A 22,088-nucleotide genomic window follows, 5' to 3' on the forward strand; every position below is an offset into this window, starting at 1 on the left:
TGTGAAAGGAAAGCATTAACAGTCTCCTCAAGAATAGGCTCAGGGGGCTTCCCTGGTGGCTCAGTGGTTAACAATCCGCCTGCCAATGCAGGGGACACAGGTTCAAGCCCTGGCCCAGGAAGATCCCACATGCCACGGAGCAACTAAGCCCGTGCGCCACAACTACTGAGCCCGTGAGCCACAACTACTGAGCCCACATGCCACAACTACTGAAGCCCGTGCGCCTAAAGCCCATGCTCCGCAACAAGAGAAGCCACGACAATGAGAAGCCCGCGCACCGCCACAAAGAGTAGCCCCCGCTCCCCACAAGTAGGGAAAGCCTGCATGCAGCAACGAAGACCCAATGCAGCCAAAAATAAATAAATAAAATAAAATAAAAAAGAATAGGCTCAGAAGTCACTGTGAAAGGAATTTGCTATCTAAACCAGGTTCATTTTCCTTCATTTTAAGTTTCCCCATCATTTTAGTGTGTGTTTTGGCTGCAAGGCAATCTTTATAAGTATAAAGGCCTCTTGGAACTTAAGTTTCCTTTTGGTAATCATGCAGTAAATGGTTTTCAGTGGTGGAGGTTTAAAACCTCTCTTTGGACTTTAGGCACAGAGCAGGAATGGGAATGTCTGACATACTGACTGACATTTAGACCTGGCCATGCACTCAATTTCACGAAACCCACAGGACAAGTAGAAAGCAGTGGTATCCCCAATTCGTTTATTCATACAACCATGTTTATTAAGTGTCCAGGTGCCAGGCACCGAGCTGGGTCTGGGTATGCAACTGAGTAGTAAACGCAGACGTCGATCACTTCGAGCTTACATAGTGACAGAAGAGACAGTGAGCAGGTAAATAAAGCATATCTAATGTACAATGTAATACATACACAAATATATTAAATAAATATAAAGAGAAAATAGCCAGGAATGTTCCCACGACAGAGCTTTACACCTGCAGTCTCTCTGCCTCCCTGAACTCCAAACTCATACCCAGCAGCCAGATCAACATCTCACTGGATACAAACTTACCATGGCCCAAAGCGAAGCTGCTGACTAATGCCACTGCCTGCAACTGTGCATAAAGATACCCTACCCAGGGAAGGAACGGGGCCTGAAATCCAGTCCACTCTGCTGGCTCCAACTGAATCGGCCTAGAGGGGCAGCCTTTTTCTCATGCCCACAAAAGCTCCACAATGCCAACTGAGGTCCTGCTCATGACCTTCCTTCCACCCTAAATCTGTCCCCTCACTGCCTCTCCATCTTGGTACATGAATCTCCATCCTTCCACTGGCCTGGATTTAATATCCTGGCACGAGGCATCCTTGATCACTCTGTTTCTCAATTTCTTAGTAAATCTCGTAGGACTGACCTCCAAAATATATCCAGACCACAAACACGTCTCACTACTTCCACCCTGCCACCCTGACCCTAGCCACTCCAATCCTTCCTGGGCTAACTGGACTCTATTTCAACCCTTGCTCCCTAAAGTCTATTTTCCACACAAGGGCCAGAGGGATCCAGTTAAAATATGAGTCAGCTCAGGAGGCTCCTCCATTCAAAATCTCCCAAGCAGAGAGCTGGGGGGCTCTGGCACCCCTGTCATTTCTCTGGCCACACCTCCCCCCTCCCCCACTTGTGTCTGTGCTCCAGCTACAGGTTTCCTTGCTGTCTCTTGAGTATTCTAGAGATGCTCTCCCTTCAGAGCCTTCAAACTCGATGTTCGTTCCATCCAGAACATGCTTTCCTGTAATTATTCACATTGCTTGCTCCCTCACTTCCTTCAGGACTTTGCACAATGTCCATTTTCTCCCTGAGGCCTCCCCTGATTGCCCTATTGTAAACTTAACTCTCCCTCTCCTGTCCCATCACTCCCTAGCCTTTCGTTTGCTTTAGTTTTCCCAAAGCCATCTAATATATTATATACGTTACCTATTTATTGAGTCTATTGTATGCCTCTCCCCATATCTCCATGTCAACAGGGATTCTTCCCATCGTATTGACTTCACATATCCAGCTCCTAGAACAGGGCGTGGTACTTAGTAAACATTCAACAAATATTTGCTAAAGACAGGCAAATGAGTACTATAATGCTGAGTGAAGAGAAATAAAGCATAAGGGAATAAAGAGTGAGTGGGGGGGCTTCCCTGGTGGCGCAGTGGTTGAGAGTCCGCCTGCCGATGCAGGGGACACGGGTTCGTGTCCCGGTCCGGGAGGATCCCACGTGCCGCGGAGTGGCTGGGCCCGTAAGCCATGGCCGCTGAGCCTGCGCGTCCGGAGCCTGTGCTCCGCAACGGGAGAGGCCACAGCAGTGAGAGGCCCGCGTACCGCAAGAGAAAAAAAAAAAAAAGAGTGAGTGGCAAAAGGCCTCTATGAGGAGGTGACATTCCAGCAGAAATCTAAGTGAAAGGAGAAATGACGTCATGGGGGGGTGGTAATCTGGGCGAAGCATGATTCAGAGACTGTGGCCATAGCGGAATAAGGTAAGGAGAGGTTAGAGACGCAGCAAAGAGGTTGTAGGAAGCCAGATCACACAGGAGCTTGTAAGCCATTGTTAGGACCTGAGGATGGCCAAAAACATTAATGATGCTGAAAGCGGATCATGATGTACCTGATTTATGAAAGCGGATCATGATGTACCTGATTTATGTTTTAGAAGAATTACTAGCTGCTATGTAGGCAACGAACTGTAAGGAGGCTAAGATGAAAAAAGGGTGGCCAGTTAGGCAGCCACTGCAGTAGTCCAGGCAAGAGATGAAACTGACCTGGCCTAGTGCAATAAATGCTTAGCCTAGAGCTTGGCGAGTAGTTAAGTACTCAATAAATGTTAGTTGTCATTACTAAAGTGCTGCATAAAATACAATGTTTTGTGTAAGGCACATAGGAAAACTCAATTTGTGTACTTGTTGTTAGGATAATAATGATAATCCTGGTACTGATGATAATAATGGAACAAGATAATTTCAAAAAACAAGGACTTTGAAGAAAATAAAACATGGTAAAGTGATAATATGGGAAGCGGCTGCTTTAGGTTAGAACAACCAAGGAGGCCTCCCTGAGGAGGTGGCCTTCGAATAGAGACCTGAACAGCCAAAGCATCCAGTCAGGCAAGATATAGGAATGGAGCGTTCCTGGCAAGGAGAGGCGCAAACATGAAAGTCCTAAGGTAGGAGCAAGTAGTAACAATTAATGGACAGTATTCATGAAATTTATTTAAATTGAGTTGTTGGACTCTTAGCTCTTGAAGTGATTCTGGTTTCTGCATGGTAATGCCAGGCTCAAAAATTATGCCATTCAGGTATAAGAAAGTACAAATTACACGAAGCATACTTGATCCTAGAAAACTCCACAGCATTCAACAACAAAACAGTCTAGTCTGATTACATCAGAATCCTAAAGAGATAAGTACTGTTTTCATTTTTTCTTAGGAGATCAAACCCAGCAAGCAAAGGTTTTGTTGGGAATTAGAAACTGGAAAACTGCTGGCACATGTGGAAACTTAATATTAACTGAGGCTTTGAGAGAAAGAACAAAAGATGCTGCTGAATCCACGATGAGAGGGGATCTCCAAGTAATCTATTCTATGTTTACATATTCTCTGCCTTGTTCTATAAGGAATTGAAGACAGCTGAAAATACTTTAGGAGGCTAACTGAAATATTCAAATTTCCAAATGAGGAAGATTTGAAGTTTGATCAGAATTATATATTTTTTCATAATCAAGTCATATAAAAGAATACGAAGAAATTCTTTAAACTCCTTAAAAATGTATTCCAATCTCTTAAGCTCTGTATTTAATATGACTATATTAGACTATATAATATACAATTATATATTGCTCTACTGGCTTAAAATTAATTCAGACGTTACGACTTGGGGGGCTTTGTCAGTCTGCAAGCTAAGCAATTACTTCAGTTGATGTACTTCCTTCCTCTGTACTTAAATTCAGAGCAATCAGGTCACCATTCAGAGCCAAAATATTTATTCCAAACTCTCTCCCGTCTACTGTGAGACTTAGCAATGAATTACTTCATATCCCAAAATGTTATTCTATATAACAATGGCCTCCAGATGAAACTGCCTATCCATTCTTTTTTCTGTGCATTAGCCTTCCTTCCAACCTGCCTATCCTCCAAACTTTAAAAAAAAAAAAAAAAAAAAAAAGGCAGTGGAATATGCAAGTGGCAGATTTGACTCTGAGAAGTGAAAAGAATGAATCTTGATTTTATATTAGCTCCATGATAGAAAGCAAACGTGGCAATAATTCTGTCCTTTAACAACTCAGGCAAAGGAAAATGATGTCTTCTACTGCAGCAAACGACTCCCCAGGCATTCAAGTGCAAGCACAGCCAGTGCGGTTAAGCCGTCACAATCCTCTTTCTCCCTTTTCTCCACTCCTAAACTTGATGGTAGAATGGCTAACACAGAGTAAAACCAGATTTGATTAGGACTCAGCACATTTAATACTCACTGTCCCTGAAAAACGTTATAAATTCCCTAACCAGTTAAAAGTACTCAATCTGAAATTCACCTCTCTAAAGGGAAGAATTAGTTCTCAAGTCCTCATCAGTTTAAAAACAAGACTGATCAGGTCTCTCGGGCCTTATCCTCTACCACTCTGACTCTTCATATGATTTACCTGGGGTCTCAGCTTCCTAGGGGCATCTATACTTCTCCACCTATTAAAAAGGAATGACCTCTGATCTTTGGCTTGTAAAGTGACCCGAGGACTTCCAAATTTACTTTGAGCATTTTTATCATTAGTATACAACGATAATGTGGTTACTTCATGATTCATGTACAAATCATCCACTTAAGGTAATTAATTTCCTGTTTAGCTTTTTTGCTTTCTAAGTTACCTTAAATCTACCAATCTACCTGTATCTATACCCATATACTCTGCCTTCATTCCTGTTCTTATCTAAGACCAAACCCTTTCCTTGTGTACTAGATTTCAATCCTTCTCACTTACCTTAGGATTTTCCTGAAGCATCAATTTCCCTCTTTACTGAACATTCACAGCTTATAACAATGCTTAAATAACTTAAACATCAGCTTACAACAATGCTTAAATAGCCTCAACTTAAATATTAAATAAACTACCCTCAATCTCAACATCCACCTCCAGCTACTGCCCCATTTTTCCAATTACCCTTTACAGCAAAACTCCTCAAAGGTGTTATTTATACTCAATATTACCACCTCCTCACTTTCTCTTTTCTCTTCTACCCACCCCATCAGACTTCTCTACCCACCATTCCACAGAAACTGTTCTCACCAAGGTCACTAATGACTTTGCCAAATCTAATGGCTAAGTCCACATCCTTGTTTTATCCTATAGCTTTGGACACAGTTGATCTCTCCTTCTTTTTTAAAAATACTTTATCCACCTGGACTCCAGAGCACTGCAGTCTCCTGGCCTTCCTCCTACTTCACGACTACCCCTTCTTAGTGTCATCCTCTGTTGGCATCTCCTCCTCTTTCCACCCTCTTCTTTATCTCCACTCACTCCCAGCATCATCTCCTCCACCCTTGGTGGTAAGTAGCATCATTACACTATGACTTTTAAATATTTGTCTGTAGACCCAACATTTCCCCTTTATTGCAGACAATTGTGTCCAACTGCTTCCTTGATATTTCCACTTGGATGTCTAAAGGGAAGTTCAAACTTAACATATAAAAAAACAGAGCTCCTGAGTCCCTACCTCACTCCTACCCAGCCTCATTAACCTGTTTTTCTTCCACTTTCCATATCTCAGCAAATGGTGGCACCATTCGGTCAGCTGCTGGCCAAAATACTATGAGAAACTAGACTCCGGTTTCTTCACACCCTTTATCTAATTCATCAGCAAACCCTGACAGCTCTACCATAAAAATATATATCCTTTGTCCACCTACTTCTCATCACCTCACTGTTACCACCCTCATCCAAATCATCCTCATCTTTTTCTCGCAAACTATTACAATAGGCTCTTGTCTCTATATTCATCAGGGTTCAGTTCTGCTACATATAACAGGGAACAGAAGAAAATAAGAGCAACTTAAACTAGGCAGCTAGAAGTTTACTTCTCTCCTAGAAAGTCCAGAGGTAGTTGGGCCAGGTTGGTATGGTGACTCCACAGTGTCATGAGAGACACAAATTCCTAAATTCCTGCTCTACCAGTCTAGCACAGGGTCCATCCTCAATGTCGCCGGATGGGGCAGAGTGATTCCTGGGATGCCAGCTATTCTCACAGCCAAGCTGCAGGCAGGAGAATGCAGAATAGAGCACTTTCCACTGTGCCAGCTTCCGTCAAGTACATGCGTTTGGAAGTCCTGCTCACATCTCACAGGCCAACATTTAGACAACATGCAGCTGCAAAGGAGGCTGGGGAAATGCAACATTTTGTTTCTGGCAGCAACGAATCCAATCAAAACATGTGATTCTCTTACCAATGAGGAAAGAGAAAATGGATGTTAAGAGTAGGCAACTAGCCATTATGCCTCACACCCTCTTCAGTCTATTCTCCACACAGCAACCAGAGTGATCTTAAAAATGTAAGCCAGATACGTCATTCCTAATCAAAACTCACCAGGGCAGATAAAGGGAAAGAAACAAGCATTTATCCTATCTTTCCTGTATGAACTGTACCTCAGGATTCTTATTAACTCATTACAAAAATAAAGTGTAACAACACACATTTTGTGCCTCTCGATGTGATGTAATAGGAAATACCATGTTACCTAAGAATTCTGGCCCCTCCAAATCAAACATGAATCTAAACAAGGCTCTAGACCTAATTACCAGTCTATAGGAAACAGAGGGGATGGAGGATCATTCTATGGAATCTGGTGGAGTTGCACTCAGTACCTTGTATGGATCCCAATTTAAGCAAACCAACTTACACATATACATATGATTGATTTAAGCAACTTAAAATGCACATATATCATTGATTTATGTGATATTTATATACATATATACACACACCTCTACATATACATATATGTTTTCATATTACTCAACTGGGGAGATGTGAGTACTGATAGATATCTGATGATATTAAGGAGTTCCTGTCATTTTTTAGGTGTGATAATGGTACTGTGGTTACGTTAACTTTTAGAAAGGACCTTATCATTTAGAGACAAACAATGAAGTATTTACAATGAAATGATGTATGGGACTTGCTGCAAAATCCTCTGAGGCAGGCGACAGGATGATGAAGCAAGATTGGTCATGCACTGATAGCTTGAAAATCTGGGGGATGACAGTTCACTATATCATTCTCTATATTTTTACATATGAGTGAAAGCTTCCATAATAGAAATATTTTAAATAACTTATGGTGGCTTCCTATTCTACTTTGCATGATTTCTAAGACGCTTCATGGTCTTACCCTCTACAAACCTTGTCTCCTACCATCTTCCCAGCAGCTTCCTCTGCTCCAGCCACACTGGCCTTGCACTTCCCTGACCTGTTGCCAGACATATTTCTGTCACAGGGCCTTTGTAAGTGCTGTTCCTGCTCCCACACAAATATCCTCCCCGTTTAGCTCTCTGCCCAAATGCTACCTCATCAGAGAAGTCTCCCCTGATCTTCCTACTGAAAGGAAACAGTCCCCATTCTCTATCACTCTCTGTTCTCTATCATGTCAATATCTGACATTAAATGACCTGTTTGCTTATTCATTGTGGAACATAAGCTCCATGAAGGCCAAGCTTCTTCTATTCTCCACTGGATCCTGGCTGACAGAACTGGGCCTGGTGCAGAGCGAGTGAAATAATATTCATCTTAATATCTTTATTTGGATACTACATTATCAAGAGTTCTTCATAAAGAGAATGCCTGAGATCCTCATTAGCCGTATTATAAAATGATATTTGTCAAATCCAGAAAGCTAGAAAGTAGTGATGTGGCTCACTGAAGATATGAAACAAAATGGGAAGAAACACCTTTAAATAAGCCTTCTTAGATATCTTTCTCCTGGTTGAAATGACGGGAAAAAAAGTTAACATCTAATACATTCATGGCACAAAAAGATATTTGAGCCCCCTTTTTATATGCCTTTGCTTTTATCATCTTCAGGCCATCCTCAAGTTGAAGAAACTACCTTATATTTTCTTGAGATTAACTTCCTTATCTTACTTGGCAAATATTTATTGCACACTTCCTATATGTTAGGCCCCGTACTAGGCACCTGGATTACAGGGGAAACCCAGACAGAACTAGGGAGAGTGAATGCTAGGCAGGAAGAAAACTAAATCCCTATCATTATTTCTGTCAACAAGAATCACTGATTGTAGAAAATCTTATGACATCTATACTTTAATTCAAAGTGCTGGCACTATAGTTCATTAATGTTACACACCTGGGTAACAAATTATGTCAACGTTTTTCTACTTTTCTTGGGCCATGTTCTTTAAATTTCATAGTAACAAATCAAGAAAACTATTTTGACAACAAACTAGATATTTTCTCAACACATAACTGAGCAATAAGATTACATCACTTCATATTTTCTTCAGACCACTGCTGCCATTTCCATATGCCAACACTATTACAAAGAGATGCTTTCTTAAGTCCAAGAAAGTACCCAGTTTTGCTTTCCTACATAAGCCTAATATTTTTATACTCCTTTTAATAGTAAAGATACAGATTTAAGAGGTCAAGAAAAATGCCTGTCTCCAGAATTTTATAGTGTTATGATAACATTGATTACTATATTTCTACCATCCATGACATGTACACTAGGATTATTAGATAAATAACATATCCAATCTTTTTTTTTTTTTTCAAGTCCATGTGAAAAGAAGAGATAAGGAAAGCCAAAGTGAATTTCCTGCACCTGTTATCTGGGTATTTGGCATTCTAAACAAGTTAAATCTCCAGGAAGCTAGATTAATAGATGACAGGAAAAAATATAAATCGCATTATCATCTTCGACATGCTAATATACATGGGTGCTGAAAATCCAATTGAAAGGGGACTGGTTTATTAAACTGTGGCATGCTGCAATTTACATATCTCACCCTCCAGGTGTGAGGAGGGTAAATGAGAATGGAGTGTGTTCAGATCAGCAGGGGATAAGGAGGAAAAATACATATGCACATTGGCTATCAATTTGGCCAACTGGAGAAAAAGTGACACAGTGAAAAGACTGACTTTTATTCTTCCTGAAATAAATCTGGCTCTAGTACTCCTCTGCTACATTCTGGAGCAGCACAACTAACAGCACAACAGCACAACTAACCCTAGCTGGTCATTCTGTGCATGGCCCTGTTGGTTTTCCAACAGTAAGAGTGAACGTAGATGCCCAGACGACTGGAAAAACTACTGGAATGGAGCCCTGCTGATGGTGCAAGGGTGGCAGGATCTTTGCAGATAAAGGGAACCAAAACTAGCAGCAGGAGCTTCCCCAAAAACCCACCATCAGTCTTAGACAGTCAGCAGAAGGAGAAATCACTACGTCCTTAGAAAAACGTATTATGTCAATTATTTCATAGCTTAGAGCCCAATCCAACATAAAATCCTAATGTGTCCAAAATTAGATAAGTTTCTCATAGGTAGCCATTATACTCACTCTCTCTCTCCTCATACATGCATGTAACCATTGATAACTTTCAAATACTTAGAAGAAGAAACAGTAAAACAACATTTAACTTATTTTTTTTAATTAAGGCTTTCCCCATAGGGCATAGGCAATGTTCGTGAAATGGAATGCTAAGAGGGAATAAAAAAACTAGGAGTGGGCTTTCCTGGTGGCGCAGTGGTTAAGAATCTGCCTGCCAGTGCAGGGGACACAGGTTCGAGCCCTGGTCCAGGAAGATCCCACATGCCGCGGAGCAACTAAGCCCGTGCGCCACAACTACTGAGCCTGCGCTCTAGAGCCCGCAAGCCACAACTACTGAGTCCGCGTGCCACAGCTACTGAAGCCCGTGTGCCTAGAACCCGTGCTCTGCAACAAGAGAAGCTACCGCAATGATAAGCAACGAAGAGTAGCCCCCGCTCACCGCAACTAGAGAAAGCCGAAGACCCAACACAGCCAAAAACAAATTCATAAAATGAATTTATTAAAAAAAAAAACTAGGAGTAAGATAAGCTTCCACGAAATATAGCCAAGTAATAAGTCTCAATGGGAATGCTGGCATTTCATACTTAAAGTAAATACAAACTCACCTAAAATATATTTCAGTTATTTATTTGCTGTATAGATAAGCAGTAATAAAATCTCTCCCCCTTTGTTTTTAACATTTGATGAGGTAAAATTTTAAATATACACAAATAAAACAGAATAGTATAACAAATCCCATGTATCCATCACCCAGATTCAACAGTTATTAACATTCTGTCATTCTGGTTTCATCTGTACCTCCATCCATTCACCTTTCTATTGCTTTTATACTTTAAAAGTTTTTAAGGTAAAGTTTAGATATTTTGGAGTGCACAAATATTAAATATACAATTTTGATGAATGAATTCATCCATGTAACCCACACATCTATCATGACATAGAACATTCCACCTCTTCAGAAACTTCTGTGTATCCCTTTCTCAGCCAGACTACCTACAGGTAGAATAATACTTATTCAACAGAAGACATTTTTTTCTCCAGCACAGAAAAAAATTAAGGAAAGCCAACTCCTCAAATCCAGCAAGCTTAGTATTTCAGGCTGCACAAAAGCTTATTATATTCAGCTTTTATAATTAATTGACAGTGTAGGAAAATTTGACACCCAAACTAAATCCAAGTACTGTTCTCTTCACAGAGAGCATTCAGATATAGAGCCTGGAGAAAAAAATAAGGACTTCAATAACGTATAACAAAAAGCACTACTTCTGGAACTATTTATCTTTCTGTTTATTTCAATAATACCCCAAACAAAATGATAAGTTCGTAAACACAGCCCAAGAAACAAACAGTAATACTACAGAGTGGAAAAATAACAGCAGTATAATAGTAATGAAATTTCTAACCACTTGCTCCAGGGATGTATGCTTGGCAGACCACATTAAATTCTCTATCCCTGCTCTCCAGAAAAGCAGAAACAGTAGCACCAGCACCAGTAATACTGGTAATGACATTTACAACAGCTAATAAGTATTAGTGATGGAGAAGCAGGGATTCAAAGCTAGTTCTCTGTGTCTCCATTATGCTCTTTTGATTCCAACCATAACGGCACAATACAGATAAGCAAACACACTATTTAACATTACATATAACCTGACATTTTGTTATGCCTATTTTAGCCTTGTTTTTTGTCCTCGCTCTTTCAGTCATGCTGGTAAAAGCCCTTTCCTCCTCCACACAAGTCCCCACTTTGACCCTTACAGAGGAAAACTCAACCCACAATTCTGCAGTCTTGGAGAAGGGCTGGGGAGAAGCCTCCTCCCTCAGTCGCCCAAGCTAGATTTTCCTTCCAGAAGTAACTGGAATTTATACAACTGAGGAGAGCCTGAGAATAGGCTAGATTCCTGACAGCTGTGGTGATGCTGGAGGGAAACGGCCTCTTTTTGAACTCAGGCTCTTTCTAGCCGGTCTGTGTGCAGACAAGGATAAGCAGACAGGGCAGGTCTCTGCTTTTGGCTCTAGCCTCTCCACTCGTGCTCAGGAAGAGCTACTGGTGAGGTCACCCCTTCACGGAGGACTGGTTATCTACCAGTCATTAAGGAGCAGAATATGGCCTCAGGTCCTGGCCATATTCTTTGCCATTAATGAGGCTGATACTGTGATCAATATTGGATCTTAGGACTCTTTCCTAAACTAGTTAGAGTGTGGGGAGGAGGGATGCAACTAACAAGAATCCCAAACTTCCAAGAAGGCATAATCTCTACCCTTTGTCTCAGCTCATTGCACCCGGACCACATCTTTTCCTTTTTGGTGTACAGTCCAACATAAATAGCTGTACAGTCCAACATAAATATGCTGAAGTAGGTTCCATGGGAGCATCCAGGATTACCCTTCTTTACACTCTGGCTACTTGCAGCTCATATAAGCCCTCATCACTGTTTGACAATTCTCTCCGTATTCCCAGTGGTGCACCATCCCCTTCTCTCATCCACCCTCACCATTCCTCTCCTCACCACCACCACCAGCAATACCACCATCAACACCACCACCACCGATACCATCAACGACACCAACAACACTGTCGACGACACAGCTACCACCACCACCACACCAACACCACAACCAATACCACTAAAACCACCACCAACAATACCACCACCAACACCACCTCCTCGAATGCTCAGAATTGCAAACTGCTAGTGACGAGCATTCAACCAGTTTGTTGCCAGCGCTGCTGTTACCTTGTTCTCCTCTGGACTAAAGAGGATTCGGAAAACGGATGGCACTCCTGGTGCTACTTTGTGGCCAATATCTTTGGGGCTGATTACTTTAAAGTAAGGTGAACTTTCCTCAACAACTTTCACCATCCTTGGAACCTGCAAGAAAAACACAATAATGGGTACTGTACATGTGAAAGCAGAAGAAAAAGGACAGGCCTTGCAGTTAAACGTGAAATCTCCATCTACTACTTACTAGCCATGTGACTTTGGTTAGGTCTGAACTTCCGTTTCCTCAAGTGTAAAAGGAGATGACAGTACTTACCTTTGCCCCAGGACCTCACACAAAGTAAGCACTCAATGTACTTTAGCTTTAATTTTTATTAACATTATTATTATTACGCAATTTAATTGTTATTGCAAATCTTTATTTTATTATTTAAATGTGACTATTTTCGAAGACTAACTGCTTAATCATCTGAAACCCCACCCACACAGTGGAGCTGCACTGGACTTCCCAACATTTGAGAACTGCTCTGGGAGAAGAAATCACACTTACTGCACTCTTGCTATGGATCATCCACTGTACACGAGATGCCACTTGATCCTCACAATAACCTTTGAGCTTCATTACAATTCATTCTACAGATGAGGAAACAGACACTTGCCATAAGTGCTACAGCTTTACCAAGCAATGGTGTTCCGGATCAAGTCCCGGCCTAACTCCACCTTCCCTCCCTATAGGACTGTCCTACCTAAACACCACTGTGAAGCAAGAACACAGAGGGCAGTACAATCCCCAAGGCCAGTCTCAGAGCAGCTTCAAACAGTCCCATCCTTTTACAGTCTTATTCCTCTGCTCTGCTTGCCTCATCCAGAGTACATATTTCTATCTCAGATAGCCCCAAGCAGTAAAAGGAATGTAAATGTGAGAAGGGGGTTGGTCAGGGGTGGAGGTTCTAGAGACATAGGAATGGGAGAGGATTGTTTTTTAAAAAACTCAAAGAGGGCAGAAGAAAGTTAACTATAGTTAAGTATGTCCTAGGAGTCTCAGGTGAAATATGAGGAAACAGGAACTCCCACAACCTCTCAGAGCTGAAACCCAGATGCAGAAGGGAAGAAGAAATGCAGAGAGAATTCAGACACATCTAAACACTAGAGAGTGGGGAAGTAAGAAAGAGATGTGTACATATCTGGTAGGAATAGAATTGGCTTTGCTGGTAAGAGAAATGTGCAGTGGTGTTTATGACGTGTTGAATGATGCCATATAAGCTTGCTGGGAATACTTTAGTAAGAGCCTAACTGTGGATTAAAAACTAGAAAGGAAAACAATAGCAACACTAATAAGAAGAAGAATAGTAACATTGCTTTAGTACTTATTATAGGACAGACACTGAGCTGAGTACTTTACATCCATTATCTCATTTAATATTCCAAACAACCTATTGAAATGGGTGCTATTCTTATCCCCATAGCTTGGAGAAGTGAAGTGACTTGCCCAAAGTCTACAGCTGGGAGACAGTTCACCTAGAATCTGAACCCAGATTAGTCTGACTCTGGAGTCTGGGTGTTTATAATTGTACCCCAAGTGAATTGTGTTGTGGCTTGTCGAGTGTTCATGGCTTACTTTCAACTTGTGTGTTTGAGAGAGGTAGAGAAACAAAGACCAAACAGGCTCTGTCTTTTGCACTCCATGGCAGTCAGGAAGCAAATAAAAGGTAAATGACACAGAAAGCATTTCTCAGTGCCCCAAATGTATCTCAGTGGTTCCCTGCATATCCATGAACCAGGAAGTAGAGAAGCAGGCTTACATCAGCCACCTCGTATGAAGGTCCTGGGAGTAACTCACCAAGAACAAGCCCGCCTAGCCTACAGAAACTGTCTGCTTGTTGATAGCTGAACTTTCCTTAGATGAGGACCTTCCTTTCATGGGATCCAATACTCTAGCAGCATCTTACCAAGAAGTGTGGGTTTTATACATGAGAACTGAATGCCCTTTGGCAGACAAGACTCACACATGCCTCTTATCCTTGACGTGCACATATACACTCAGTAACAAGCATTTCTTGCTTATGGCTGGGGAGGAGTACCCAAAGTACCCTTTGGACTAGCTCCTCTCTGCCTTTAATAGCCTAAAAAAGCCTGAACAAGAGTCAAAAAGTAATGGAGAAAGGGAAAACAAGAACTCGAAGTGAGAGACTAAATTGGTTGGCAGCCCTGCATGAAAAGAGAGAGTTCTAATGTCTATGTAACTCACCTCTTCCTGAGGTCTAGGAACATAACCCTGAACACCTCGGGGTGTTTTTCTCTCTGCCTACCTTTTAGCTTCCAACTCATGAGCTTCTCTTGCTAACACGCCTTCAGTGAAGAACTAAATGTTCCATTTTCTCCAAAGTCTGACTTTGCTGTCACTAAATCACCCCATTGATCTCTGAAAGGCATCACTGATTCCTTTAATGAGCTACTGTACTGAATATAACTGCAAGTCTTCCCATTTGCCTTGAATTCTTGCATAGTCTTCACTTATTTTCCCTACTTTATTATAGCTAGAATTTTTGTCTCAACCTTCTAAGACTCCCATTAGTACTTCTACTTGTCCTTAACACCTGATGCTTAGCATCTCTCTAATGCCTTCCTTCCTACCTGATTACTTTTCACACTTAACTGTGCTTCATGCTGACCTTCTGCATTATTCTTCCTTTCATTATTGTTACGTGTCAAGGAACTCTTCAGTCATTTAATACTCTTTCTTGAAATATACCCTAATATATCTCTGAAAGAAAAGGCATAAGGATGGAGAAGAAATCCTCAGTTGCAAGCACAAAGAAACAAGGTACAGACAGTGGGAGAAGCCATCCAAAACTATCTGTAAACAAAATCTGAAGGCTATCTGAGGTAGAAGGGAGGAGATGGAAAAGAGAAAAGGGGATCTTCTTTTTTGTTTTGTTTTTTTTAATACAATTTGCAGAATCTAAATGCATTGGCTCAACAACTGCAATTCATGAGTAGAGTTGATACCTTCAATTGGGGAAATAGTGGCTCTAACGTGGAGTATGTAAACATGAACAGTAATCATCTTGTATTAAATGAAAACCTAGCCCAAATGGTCACTCATGAGAACTTCATGACACTGATCTAGCCAATCTCTTATTCAACAAAATGTCAGTGCACACACTGGGAGTTTACCAGTTGTTGGGTACTGCCCTGGGACTGAGCGTTTAGCAACAAACCAACCGACACAGTCTTGTCTTCATTAAGCTCATAGTCAAAGGGCATGTTTTTATCTGCCTTCCTAGGCCTATCAAGTTCAAGAGCTTATCTAAGACCCTACAGGATCCCATTTTATCTAATCCCTTCTTACAGATCCATGAAAGGTACAGTCATCCCAGCAAACATACTCACTATGTCATTGTTCCTCAAAACCAGTGGAACTTCATAGACTTCACAGGGAGTGTAGTTCTGAAATACAATTTCTGATGGAAAGGGCTGGAATAAGGCCTGATCCAGGTCAATTCCTGGAAACTGCAGTTGAAAGAATAAAATCATATAGTCACACAATGGCAGAAACAACTGGGGAAGATAAGAAATTACTACATATACCTATGAATATTAACACCAAGAACAAAGGAAACATTCAAAAAGGGGAAAGTACTATAAACACTATTATAATCAGTAAGGTTATTGTCATCAACTTCTTTAATACAAAAGAAAGTAGGTTTTGGTCCTCAATTTAAAAAATAGGCTAGTTAGAACAACAACTCAAAACTTCCATTTCCAGTAATGGTGAATAAGGTAATTTGAACCAACTCCCCTATGAGAATAAGAAGAAAAGCTGTAACAACAAAAACCTGTTTGGAGGCACTGAGGGATTAAAAAAACAATATTATCTAATGTTAAAACTGAATTATCTCAAGCTAGTAGCTTATGTAGTATCCAACAGGTTTTGAGTACTGCCATGTTTCCCTTAAAAATTCAGAATACCCCACGATGCTGTGTTGAGTTCATGGTTGTATCCTGGGAGCACCCCAGCAGAGAGTTTGGAAATTGAAGATGTAAGTATCCACCTCAATAATTTAGAACAACAATAGCAAACATAAAAAACACATTAAAACCCAAACAAAAAACCAAAAACGACACAACAAAAACAGCAGAAATTAATGAAATACAAAGTAACTGTCCCACAGAATCAACAAAGCCAAAAGTTGAGTCTTTAAAGACTAACAAAAATAATAAAATACCTGAGTCTGATCAAGAAAAGAAGACACAGCCAATTATAAAAGAGCCAATTATAAAAAATAGGAACATTACTACAGAACCCAAACTAAGTAAAATGATAACAAATGCAAAAATTTAGATTAAAATTATAAATTCCTAAAAGATACAATTTGTAAAAACTAGCACAAAAAGAAATCGAAAATATGAAGTGTTCCCTAACTATTAGAGAAATTGAATCTGTAAAGTAAAAACTTTTCATGGATAAAACTCTGGCCCAAATAGCTCTACAAGCAAATTCTGGCAAACATTTAAAGAAAATACAACTTGGGGCTTCCCTGGTGGCACAGTGGTTAAGAATCCACCTGCCAGTGCAGAGGACACGGGTTCGAGCCCTGGTCCAGGAAGATCCCACATGCCGCGGAGCAACTAAGCCCGTGCGCCACAACTACTGAGCCTGCACTCTAGAGCCCATGAGCCACAACTACTGAAGCCCGTGTGCCACAACTACTGAAGCCCATGTGCCCTAGAGCCCATGCTCCGCAAAAGGAGAAGCCACCACAGTGAGGAGCCCATGCACCACAATGAAGAGTAGACCCCACTCGCCACAACTAGAGAAAGCCCACGCGCAGCAACGAAGACCCAACACAGCCAAAAATTAATTAATTAATTAATTTTTTAAAAAGTGTGGCACTGCCATTTAAAGAAAATACAACTCAAACATTATAGGAACTCTCCCAAAGGAAAGAAAAACAAAAAATTAGGGGTTGCCAAATCAAGATGACAGAATAGAAGGATGAGGAGCTTACCTCCTCTCACAAATACATCAAAAGTACATCTACATGTGGAATAATTCTCACAGAATACCTGCTCAGTGCTGGCAGAAGATCTCATTAAACCAAAATAGCAAGAAAGATTACCACATAACCAGGTAGGATGAAAGAAAAAAAATAACTGAATCAGGACAGGACCTGCGCCCCTGGGAGGGAGCTGTGAAAGAGGAAAGGTTCCCTCATCCTGGGAAGCCCCTTCACTGGCGTGGTGATCAGCTGGGACAGAAAGGAAGCTTCAGAGGCTCGGAGGAGAGTGCAGCAGTCAGTTTGCAACAGGCAGAACAGAGAGAGCACACAGCAAAAGCAGTCCTAAGAGGGAAGTTCATAGCAATATAGGCCTTCCTGTAAAAAACAAGAAAAATCTCAAATAAACAACCTAACCTACCACCTAAAAGAATCAGAAAAAGAACAAACAAAACCTAAAGTTAGCAGAAAGAAGGGAATAATAAAGATCAGAAAGGAAATAAATAAAATAGAGATTTTTAGAAAGTAGAAAAAAACCAATAAAACCAACAGCTGTTTTATTTAAAGGATAAACAAAATCAACAAACCTCTGTTCAGGTTCACCAAGAAGAGAAGACTCACACAAACAAAATAAGAAATGAAAGAGGAGAAATAACAACCAATACCACAGAAACACAAAAAACCATAAGAGAATACTATGAACAATTATATGCCAACAAATTGGACAACCTAGAATAAATGGATAAGTTTCTAGAAACATACAGCCCACCAAAACTGAATCAAGAAGGAATAGATAATTTGAACAGATCGATCACTAGAGATGAAATAGAACCTGTAATTTAAAAACTCCCTGCAAACAAAAGTCCAGGACCAGATGGCTTCACTAGGGAATTCTACCAAACATACAAAGAACTTACACCAAAACTCTTATATCAAACTCTTCCAAAAGACTGAAGAGGAAAGAACACTCCCAAAGTCATCCCATGAAGCCACCATTGCCCTGACACCAAAACCAGACAAAGACAATACCAAAAAAGAAAATTACAAGTCAATTACAAGCCAAATCTAACAACACATAAAAAAAGATCACACACCACGATCAAGTTGGATTCATCCCAGGGTCACAAGGATAAGCAAATCAATCAATGTGATATACCACATCAACAAAAGAAAAGACAAAAACCACATGATCATCTCAATAGATGCAGAAAAAACATTTGATAAAATTCAACATCCATTCATGATAAAAAAAAACTCTTATCAAAGTGGGTATAGAGGGAACATATCTCAACATAATAAAAGCTATTTATGATAAACCCACAGCCAACATAATACTCAACAGTGAAAAGCCGAAAGCCTTCCCACTAAAATCTGGAACAAGACAAGGATGCTCACTGTCACCAATTCTATTCAACATAATATTGGAAGGCCTAGCCATAGCAATCAGATGAGAAAAAGAAATAAAATTTGTCCACATTGGAAGAGGTAAAACTGTCATTATATGCAGATGACATGATACTATATATAGAAAACTCTAAAGACTCCACACAAAAACTACGAGAACTGATAGGTAAATTCAGCAAGGTAGCAGGATACAAGATTAACATACAGAAATCTGCTGCATTTCTTTACACTAACAATGAAATACTGGAAAGGGAAAGTAAAAAACAATTCACTTTAAAATCACATATGGGCTTCCCTGGTGGCGCAGTAGATAAGAAACTGCCTGCCAATGCAGGGGACACAGGTTCGATCCCTGGTCCAGGAAGATCCCACATGCCATGGAGCAACTAAGCCCGTGCACCACAACTACTGAGCCTGCGCTCTAGAGCCCACGAGCCACAACTACTGAAGCCCACGTGCCTAGAGCCCATGCTCCATAACAAGAGAAGCCACCACAATGAAAAGCCAGTGCACCACAACGAAGAGTAGCCCCCGCTCGCCGCAACTAGAGAAAGCCCACATGCAGCAATGAAGACTCAATGCAGTCAAAAATAAATAAATAAATAATGTTTTTTAAATCACATACAAAATACAAATAAACCTGATGAAGCAGATGAAAGGCATATGCTGAGAACTATAAAACATTTATAAAAGAAACTGAAGATGATTCAAAGAAATGGAAAGATAGCTCATGCTCTTGGATTGGAAGAATTAAACTGTTAAAATGCCCATACTACCCAAAGCAATCTACAGATTTAATGTGATCCCTATCAAATTACCTATGACATTTTTCACAGAACTAGATCAATTAATCCTAAAATTTATATGGAACCATAAAAGACTCAGAATTGCCAAAGCAATCCTGAGGAAAAAGAACAAAGCTAGAGGCATAACCCTACCAGACTTCAGACAATACTACAAAGCTACAGTAATCAAAACAGCAAGGTTTTGGTACAAAGACAGACATATGGATCAATGGAACAGAACAGAGCTCAGAAATAAACCCACACACTTATGGTCAATTCATCTTTGACAAAGGAGGTAAGAATACACAATGGAGAAAAGACAGTCTCTTCAGCAAGCAGTGCTGGGAAAGCTGGACAGCCACATGTAAATCAATGAAATTAGAACACACCCTTACACCATACACAAAAATAAACTCAAAATGGTTTAAAGACTTAAGCGTAAGATATGACACCATAAAACTCCTAGAAGAGACCATAGGAAAAACATTCTCTGACATAAATTGTACCAATATTTTCATAGGTCAGTCTCCCAAGGCAACAGAAATAAAAGCAAAAATAAACAAATAGGAGCTAATCAAACTTATAAGCTTTTGCACAGTAAAGGAAACAATAAACAAAATGAAAAGACGACCTACAGACTGGGAGAAATTATCTGCAAATGATGCAACAGACAAGGGCTTAATTTCCAAAATATACAAATAGCTCATACAACTCAATAACAAGAAAAGAAACAATCAAAGAATGGGCAGAAGATCTAAATAGACATTTCTCCAAAGAAGAAATACAGATAACCAATAGGCACATGAAAAAGTGCTCAACACCACTAATTATGCAAATCAAAACCACAATGAGTTACCACCTCACAGTGGTCAGAATAGCCATCATTAAAAGTCTATAAATAACAAATGGTGGAGACGGTGTGGAGAAAAAGGAATCTTCTACACTGTTGGTGGGAATGTAAATTGGTGCAGCCACTGTGGAGAACAGTATGGAGGTTCTTTAAAAAAAACTAAAAACAGAGTTACCATATGATCCTGCAATCCCACTCCTAGGCATATATCTGGATAAAACTTTAATTCAAAAAGATACATGCAACCCAATATTCATAGCAGCTCTATTTACAATAGCCAAGACATGGAAACAACCTAAATGTCCATTGACAGATGAATGGCTAAAGGAGACATGGTATATATACACAATGTAATACTACTCAGCCATAAAAAAGAATGAAATAATGCCATTTGTAGCAACATGAATGGACCTAAAGGTTATCATACTAAGTAAAGTAAGTGAGAAGGACAAATACCATATGATATCACTTACATGTGGAATCTAAAATATGACAGAAATGAACTTATTTATGAAACAGAAACAGACTCACAGACATAGAAAACAAACTTATGGTTACCAAAGGGGAAAGAGGGTGGGAAAGGGAGAAATTAGGAGTTTGGGATTAGCAGATACAAACTACTATATATGAAACAGATAAACAACAAGGTCCTACTGTATAGCACAGGGAACTATAATGTCCTATAGTAAACTACAATGAAAAAGAAAAACAAAAAATTAAATGTCTTCCATTTAATGATGATGTTGTTAGCATAACTTTCATATATTTCAGAAAGACAGCAGGAGACAGGAAAATTATAGGTCATGAACCATAGATCAAAACAAAAAAAGCAAATCATTAGCAAACTGAAACCTACAATATATAAAAAAGATAATACATGACCAAGCTGAGTCTATCTCAGAAATACAAGGCTATTTTAACACTAGAAGTTTTGATCAAGAAGAAACAAAACTGACATTTTCCCCAGAACAAAAACTTGTTTATTTAGAAAATTCAAAATAACCTATAGATAAATTAGAATTAACAAGTGATTTATCAAGGTCACTGAGTACAAGGTCAACATAAAAAATCAATTATATTTCTTTGTACTAGCAATGAACATTTAGGAAATGAAATTTATAAACAATATCATTTAAAATCACATCCTAAAACATAAAATACATAGGAATAAATCCAATGAAAGATGTGCAAGAACTTTACCTGGAAAAACTACAAACCATTATCGACAGAAATTAAAGAAGATCTACACTGAACTACTGACAATTGCGTGGAAAATACACAAAATGCATATTTATAGGAAGAGTCCATCATTTAGACAGGGTAAAAGAATCATAAGAATCCCTAAGTTAGAACTCTGGGGAGAAGAAAAGGCTAACACAACTCAGTTACTCCTCCTCCCTTCCTCTCATTTCCCTTCCAAATAAACACATACATATGATCTGCTTTCATAAAGAGCTGCCCTTAGAATCATGGAGAATTCCTGCTGGTCTGTGACCCTACCGAGCTCCGCCTCAACATTAACTACCTGCAAACAGCAAGTCCAGGAAGAATTCCCTTCTTTATTTCAAAGATGAGTGATAATAATAATCACAATGACAAAGAGATGAAAAATTCATGTGTTCATTCAATAAATGCTAATTGAGTTTCTAATATTTTCCATATGTTGAGCATAGAGTAGTGAACAAAGCCAATAAAGCCCCTGCCTCATGAAGTTGAAATGCTTAAGGAAATGGATAAAAACTAAAGAGATAGGGACTTCCCTGGTGGTCCAGGGGCTAAGACTCCACAC

The 22,088-nt window shown here is 39.9% G+C and overlaps 1 protein-coding gene across 3 annotated transcripts in view; it reads right to left on the bottom strand.

Annotated features, from left to right (window-relative positions):
* The window catches only part of HYDIN (HYDIN axonemal central pair apparatus protein), a gene marked incomplete at both ends in the record, with an annotated part of 352,197 nt that overhangs the window by 324,644 nt on the left and 5,465 nt on the right, over nt 1–22,088 (bottom strand). For all 3 annotated transcript variants that reach the window (XM_082863052.1, XM_082863051.1, XM_082863050.1), the window contains 2 exons: nt 12,276–12,410; nt 15,654–15,773. In XM_082863052.1, the coding sequence (XP_082719178.1) occupies nt 12,276–12,410; nt 15,654–15,773 (255 nt within the window). The remainder of the gene's footprint in view (nt 1–12,275; nt 12,411–15,653; nt 15,774–22,088) is intronic.

The sequence above is a fragment of the Leucopleurus acutus genome (genome assembly GCF_964270905.1).
Source record: "Leucopleurus acutus genome assembly, chromosome: 20".
In the NCBI taxonomy this organism is placed as follows: Eukaryota; Metazoa; Chordata; class Mammalia; order Artiodactyla; family Delphinidae; genus Leucopleurus; species Leucopleurus acutus.